The sequence below is a fragment of the Triticum aestivum genome, chromosome 3D (assembly GCF_018294505.1).
Source record: "Triticum aestivum cultivar Chinese Spring chromosome 3D, IWGSC CS RefSeq v2.1, whole genome shotgun sequence".
Classification (NCBI taxonomy): Eukaryota; Viridiplantae; Streptophyta; class Magnoliopsida; order Poales; family Poaceae; genus Triticum; species Triticum aestivum.
Window position 1 is genome coordinate 586,605,468 of NC_057802.1, and position 7,713 is coordinate 586,613,180.

Below are 7,713 nucleotides of genomic sequence, written 5' to 3' on the forward strand. Positions count from 1 at the left end.
GATCGATGACTTCCTGGATGCATGTGCGGATACAACTTTTTTTTTGTTTGGGTGATGACGCGGATCTCCAGTGGCAGCAATATCAACGTGCCATCAGCATGTGCATGATGAGGGCTGAATTATATTTTTCCTTTTCTTTTAGGTTTTTTTTCATGTAATGCTTGTGTTTGATTAATTTAGAGATTTGTGTCCTTGGCAAAAAAATTAGAAACAATTGCGGAAGTTTCATATGGGTCGTACTCCCATATGATCATATTATCTAAGCGATTGGTCCTCCTTGGGATCTGTGCGTATCCATGTATAAGATGACGTATTGATGCAATCTTGAGGTTTATTGTACAGTGGCCCTGACGCTGTGCAGACTTCCTTTATTGATGGGGAGAATATCATACGGAAACTAACATTCAAAGAAAACTTCACGAAAACCATGTTTAAAAGTTTCAGAAAAATCTAAAAAAGTATGGCATGAACACTGCAACATAAAAGAGCTACCAGTTTGACATGTCAGTTTCCTTATAGCAAAATTGAAAGAAAAAAACACCATCACCACAAGCTGAAACACACCATCACCACAAGCTGAAACACAGCCACACATCGGTTTCTAACTTAGCACTTAACACTTGACAGTACCAGCTTTGACCTCACCACATCTCCTGCTTTCCGCTCGCAAGTATTCTTCCTGCCCCTTCAAGATCGCAATTGCTGCATTTGACGTTCTTTCTCGGCTGCTGCGGGATGCCCCCTCTCTCCGGGCAAGTTGTTCTTTTGTGGCCCTGGGTTTTGCATATGATGCAGAACCTACTTCTCTTGCTTATCCCCTCGTACAGCACCCTGCCTCGGGCATTTGTTGGTCTGCCAGCGGTTCTATTCTTGTTTGGTCTGTTAAGCCAACCAGAGGGTTCGTGTTGCCTGGCATTCTGTCATCTTCATATGCACTTCTCCCAGCGTGCTCACCAGTCACCACCGGTATCTGCCACATTATTGTTATCCACAGTCTTCAAGCCCTAGCCCGCTGTGCCATTTGTCGAAGGGCTCGGTCACCGACATGACCTGGTCGAAAAGCCCCAACAGAGTTTCATATGCCTCAGCACTTGCATCTACAAGTTGAACCAGTTCCAACCCCGAATTTACATTTGGTTGTGCCGAAAAGTTAGGGACGTGCTATTGATCTGGTCCCGCTGGTAGTGCTTCAAGTGATCCGGCAAAAAGTCTCTTGCATCTTTTGTCCGTCTTTTCTCTATGTGGATCTCTGATATTTCTGTCATGTTAATATTATCCATGACCTACAAGTACACCTTACGTTGGTTAGATGGCCAAAACGAATTAGTTTGCAGAGAGAATAGTACAGGTGGGTTGTACCTTCATATAACATGACAACAAAGGATAGGCCACATTCGCTTTCAAAGCGTGCTCCGTCGTCAATCATATTCATTGGGAATTACAACCCTTCTCCATTCTACCTACTGCCTGCCCGCGTGTGCCTCACCCTGCACAACACATCTTTCTGCGACTCTACCACACGGTAACCACCTGCTTCAAGAAGGATCTCCCCAAACTGCTCGAACATCGCTCTTGTGTACGCTTTGGTCGCATGCCGCTCGAATGACAAATTCACCTGCAGAACGACTCCACCCTGCAAGGCACAAATCAATTTTGGTCCTTGAATGACAACTCAAGCCTTTGTCACAGGACTGAATGGTAACTGCACTGAATGTGAAAAACACTTACAATTTTGGTCGGTTCCTCTTTGTAGTTCTCCTCAACTTGTGTGTCAAATTGTAGCCTCATGTACCGAGTCACAAATTTATGCACTGGTGACCCTGATGGCTGTGCACACTACTCAGTAAATGGTTGCACACACACTCACTAGTCCAGAATATCTGGTAAAGAACTAATTTCGCCTGCATCATGGAGTGTGATCATCATTTGAAAAAAGTAAAATGTTTGTGTTCTGTCAGGCTGTAACAAGACGACTCTTTACATATCTGATACCAAATCCATGCTCCCAAGAAAACAGGTTTTAGAAGCCGTACGCCTCCATCACAAGTCAAATGTGGTGCCCAATTCTGGCTTGATCACCTTATCTCAATCTCTGGCTGTGAAACCTCTAATGGACTTCTCTAGAGCCCTCATCCTGGCATCCGCTCTACAGGATTTGTACCAACTCACACCCTGCAAGTGTAACGAAACCATATTTAAAATCCCCATTTTCACACATTCTTTTGCGATGACAAACCAACCATCAACCTGTGTGGGCACTAGCAAGCAGCAAATGTCTGAACTGGATGTATGTATCAACACCAAAAGTAAGAACAACCCTCTACTTCAGGAAAACAGGGGAAACTAATCCAAATATCCCGGCAAGATTGATACGGAAAAACATTCTCACATCTACTATTCTCACAATCTTGCAATGACGCAAAATTCGTCGATCACTGTCCATACCAGATAACTGCAAATGTCTTAACTATATTTATCAACATCGAAGCAGAAATTACTTGTCAGCTCAGGATACAGGACACTAATCTTAAAAACCAATTTTTTTACACCTTACAGTTTCACACATGTTTTTGCGGTGACACCCGATCGTTGGTCACTGTACGCACCAGCAAAAGCCGCAATGTCTGAAGTAAGATCTATCACCAATAAAATCAGGAAGCACTCTTCGGTTCAGGAAAACAGGGAAACCAAAACAAAACATCCCGACAAACATTTTCTAATTTCTCTAGCTAAAAACGACACATAATAATCTGTGATTGGTACGAAAAACGTCCCCCCGCATCTACTAGTCCACAAGCTTGCAAGGACACCAAATTCATCGATCAATGTCCACACCAGCCAACCGAAATGTGTGAACTACATTTATCAACATTGAGGCAGAAAATAACCGTCAGCTCATGAAGGATAGAGGGCACCAATGCAAAAAACCCGACCACCAATTCCAATCCACTCACCCCAACGAATCGCATATTCTGCCATTCTAGGAAAAAAATATCACCTACACAATCCCCCACATGTTTTGCAAACACACTGAATTCAACGTTCACTGTCTGCACCAGCAAACTGCAACATCTAAACTATATTTAGCAACATCAAGAGTAGAAAGGATTTCTGCAGTCCAGGGAACTGGTCGCCAACCCCTGAAAAGCCTGCAAGCAATTGTACTGTGCTCCAACCTAACGGCACACATAATCTGTGACTGAAAAGGAAAGAACGGCTCCCCAATAGTTCCAAAATTCATATCGAGGCAGCCGAGCGATACGACTGACAGCTCCCGAACTTTTTTATCGACAGGGCGAAGTTGAATCCCAACAATAGTTTTTGAACGCGTACTGAATTTAAGTAAAATAATAATAAAATGGTGGTCTGCCAGCACAAGGCTGGTTTGGTTTCTCTCGAGGAAAAACGACTGGTCTTGTTTCTAGACTAGAAAGATGGTGAAAGCAGAACTGCCTAGTGCACACAAGCAAGCAAGCAAGCAATCAGAGTGGACTGTTGGAAAACCAAATGCATCGATATCCATCAAGGTTCAGAGATGCCTCGCGGGCAAAATGCCTACTTGACCTCCTACGAGATACGGTTCCAAACTCCTACCGCCATCACTAGATCGTCTCAGAAATCCGAGCAAGCCGTGGACAGAGAGAATATGGTGCCATTCTCTGTCCAGGCGTCACACCATAGACTCCTACATGAATCACTACATAATCCCAGAAATCTGAGCAAGTGGTGGACAGAGAGAATAAGTTGCCATTCTCTGTCCAGCCCTGACACATAGCTAGTACTTGGAATTGTCTCGGTTTCTCAATCATGTCCGGCGCTGTGCCGCGTCTAGTGCTGATGCTCGGGGCGGAAAATCAACCACACTAGGCATTGAAGAAACGCGCTGAGGATTCCGGACCCGTTGGCGATCTGCAGCTGCCCGGGGCGGCAAATCAACCACACCAGGCATTGAAGAAACGCGCTGAGGATCCCAGTCCCGTTGGAGATCTGTAGCACGCACACAACACCAGGCACGGGCAAAGATTAAGAAAGGCTAGGAGGTCCAGCTTAGTCATCATCCAGTCCACATAGCAGCAGAGTAGCAACGACTTACCTGCAGGTACCTGTCCAACGGCTTGATGGAGGCAAACCCAGTCCAGATGCTTGCGTTGACAAGGTACGCCAGAGAGAGCAGAGGGGTGAGGCTCTCCACATTGCGTGTCCAGGCTGCCACGGACTGTCCACACACAAACAACAGCTTGAGATTGGAGTTGCCATCATTAAGCATGGCTATATAACAAGCTGTGAAGATCCAAGAAAAGCTATTTACCGTCTCCTTGAATGGGAAAAGGTACATCAGAATCGCAGTGCCGGCCACAATCCATCCAAAGAACACCTCCCTGACCTCTGCGTTGTGGCCGTCGCGGAAAACAGTGAACTGAATCACAAGCAACGCCACCACTAACACCAGCTGCACCGCAGCCATGATGTATGCGATGACACGGTTCCAGCCGCGGGCATACACGATGTATAGGTAGCAGTACACCCCTTCTACCACAACTGCCACCGCGTTTACCACGATAACCCACCAATCATGTTTTGGCCCGGCGTACACCACCAGCGCCGCCGCATTCAACCAGGTAAAGACAAACGGAAAGCAGGTCCTCCCTCCAACATTGTCGGCATCGATGATGGCGCGGAGGGTGGTGAACCTGAAACAAACAACAGGTGAAACGTTAGGCCAAACAGACATCAAGTTGCTGCAGTTTTATTTTTAGGTAACCCACAAAATGTGCTGCTGCTTCTTAGTTTCAGGACACTGATTCATTATTATGTGAAAAAACGCATGCATCATACTAACATTTCTTAGCAATTAGAATCTTCTTCATGTACACTTCACTGTATTCTAAAAAGAACTTCACAAAAATGCACAGAAATCTGATACACAGTTTGGTTCCCACAGCCTCCTTAACAAGCTAAAAAATGCACTAAAATATTTAAAAAGCTTCACAAAATGCACAAAGATCCCACAAAATGTTCTCAAGACATGTTCCCAATGCACAGAAATTTCAGACCTCCGACAGCACGGGGCTCAGGCCCTCTCTAATCTTCTACATATGCTTTCACAAGGTCACCTAACACATTGTGATTCAAATGCTGGGAGTTTGGAAGCAAAGCCAGCATAGTTGGCTCAGATGTGCCATCTTTGAGATAGCATATCTCAAAAGACATGCTTCCTCTGTTCTTTTGTTTCCATGACCAGTAGAGAGTATCTTTTCTTTTCTTTTCTTTGAAACAATCACCATAAGCATTTATTCCTCTGACAAAATAAGTTCTGAATTTACAATGCTATTCAGAAAGCCGGGAGCTAAAGCAAAGTATATGCTTCCTCGTTTTTTCTTCTGAGCTAAAGCCGGGAGCTCAAAAGACATGCTTCCTCTGTTCTTTTCTTTCCAAGACCAGTACAGTTCTCTAAGGTTGAGCATTCCCCTGAAAGCCAGACATAAGAAACCTCTGTATGTTGTGCAGGATGATCGTCCGCCAAATGACCGCAGTCTGCTGCGAAGCAACACCTCTGAAAGTTGTGAGCTTTCCTTACACTTACATGAGCATGCCTGATGTTCTTAGGTCCGCCGACAGTTACAGGCCATGGCGACAAAGTGTCGAACACAAGGCGCGTATAAAAAGGGAGCTATGCTTAGGTCCGCCGACAGTTACGGGCGAGCTTTACCCAAGCTGCTAGTCCTGTCAGTGCTTCACCTGGCTTGTCAGTAGGAATCTAAAACAGAGCATACCAGAAATACTGTCATCCCAAGGTACACCATTCTAGAAATCACTTGTACCTCTCGTAGAACAGGGATACGAATACGAAGCTTAATGTAGGTCGAGGCTGCACGCTCCATTTTGTAACTGATAGGCGACTCTGCAGTACAGATACTTTGCGAAGGTGAAGAGGATTGGTAACTGGTCTTAAATCTGCCCATGAAAGTTCACTGATCAAACCAAAAGGAGATCCACAGACCAATTCCAAGTGGCATTTTGAGGAGCCCTTCACCATTGCGACAAAAAAACTGAACTTTTCAGACACTAGTGCAACACTGAAAAATCTGATAAAAAAGAATCCGGAGGGGAACAGCCTCCATGAGACTAGGACACAGACGACGGATTCCTCTAGCAGGAGGCCTCATCAGCAAGAAGAGAACATCCCCCACATCAAAAAATGAACCCCCTTGGCAACCCTGTCAAGCATCAGATTCAAAATCTTGACGCCAGACGAAGAGAGACTACGAACCACGCGGCGCGGGCGATATCGAGGAGGAGGCGTGGCGGCGCGACAGAAGGAACCGACGGACGCGACCCCGCACGCGCGGCGGCGCGGCGGCGCCGCGTGGCGATGGTCACGGAGCAGGGGAAGGAAGAACGAGGGGGACGAAAGAAAAGATTGAGGGACAAAAACCCATCCCAAGCCAACCCAACCCAACCCGAACGCAGAGGCTCGCCCTCGCCGTGGGCCGAGCCCACGCCGGCGGCCCAGTTCTAGCTTCTCTCGTGCAAAAAGCCGTCACCTTTTCTCAATCCGGCGGCGTGCGCCGGCTGCTCCGGCCTCGACCTGCCGTCGAACAGCATCGACGGGAGGGGCGACGGTGTAGCGTACGGTACGGTGTGTCAAATCCGGCGTGTGCATGCGGATGCAGATGGAATCATGGGAGGAGAATAAGCACAGAGCACACACATGGGGGTGAGGACGACTCCGATGGCGGACAGGTTCCCGAGCAGGCCGAGCAAGTTCTTGAAGACTTGCGCGGCCGACACGCCCATGGTCGCCGCTCCTCTCGCCTCCTGCCTCTCTCGTCTCACGCCGCACAAGGGAGGAGCCGGAGTGGTTCGTTGGTCAAGACGGTTGCTCCTTTGAGCTTTATGCCGTCGCTACGACCGCTTTCCTCTCTCCTCTTGCTTTTCTTTTTACCTCTCCTTCTCGTATAAACGATTCAAAATTTTGTTCCACGCTGTGAAACCGCTTAGAAAAAACTTTTGAGCTTAGGTAGTACAAAGAACATCAAAAATAAAAATCGCATCCCGACCCGTAGACCACCTAGTGACGACTGCAAGCACTAGAGCGACCCGACGGCGCGCCGCCGTCATCGGCACTCCGTAGCGGAGCTGGGCAAACCTTGTTGTAGAAGACAATCAAAAGGTCGTCATGCTAAGGCCCTAGAGGACCAGCACACCAGAACAGCAACCGTCGCCAATGCAAAGAAGCGTAGATCGTAAGATCGAACCTGTAGACACACGAACATAGACAAACGAAGACTGCATCCAAGCAGATCCACCGAATCCCGCAAGATCCATCGGAGTCAAACCTCCGCACGCCCTCCGACAACACTAGAAGCACCGCCAAGACGGAAGATAGACAGGGAGAACCTTATTTAATCTTCAGGAAGCCGCCCCCGTCTCAACTTGTGGGTCATCAAGACTCTTTCGCCGTTGCCGGGGAGTGAAGCGCCTTTGGTAAGGAAAAATTTATATAGTGTGCTGAAATTTACTGTCACTTGTTACTATGGAACATAATCCTTTGAGGGGCTTGTTCGAGGTATCTTCACCCCGACCAGTAGAGGAAAGAGTTGCTCCTCAACCTACTGAACCTACTGAAAATATTTACTTTGAAATTCTCTTGGTATGATAGAGAAACTGCTAGCTAATCATTTTACAGGAGATGGAACATTGCATCCCGAT

The 7,713-nt window shown here is 47.0% G+C and overlaps 1 protein-coding gene and 1 long non-coding RNA gene across 3 annotated transcripts; both read right to left on the minus strand.

Moving 5' to 3' along the window:
* Positions 1-501: 501 nt before the first annotated feature.
* On the minus strand, positions 502-2,167 carry LOC123075665 (uncharacterized). Its single transcript, XR_006436181.1, has 3 exons — positions 1,729-2,167; positions 1,360-1,633; positions 502-1,283 (listed from the first exon to the last, which is right to left on the minus strand). It is a non-coding gene; the product is annotated as an uncharacterized lncRNA (long non-coding RNA).
* A 1,321-nt stretch (positions 2,168-3,488) lies between these two features.
* Positions 3,489-6,852, minus strand: LOC123075666 (bidirectional sugar transporter SWEET7b). 2 transcript variants are annotated; one of them, XM_044498220.1, is made up of 5 exons: positions 6,713-6,852; positions 5,823-6,086; positions 4,310-4,691; positions 4,094-4,216; positions 3,489-3,987 (listed from the first exon to the last, which is right to left on the minus strand). In XM_044498220.1, exons 1-5 carry the CDS (start codon positions 6,796-6,798, stop codon positions 3,829-3,831), a joined length of 1,014 nt encoding a protein of 337 aa, XP_044354155.1. In that variant the 5' UTR covers positions 6,799-6,852; the 3' UTR covers positions 3,489-3,828. The 2 variants fall into 2 exon arrangements, with proteins under 2 accessions (XP_044354155.1, XP_044354154.1); XM_044498219.1 differs by lacking the exon at positions 5,823-6,086.
* Positions 6,853-7,713: the final 861 nt, after the last annotated feature.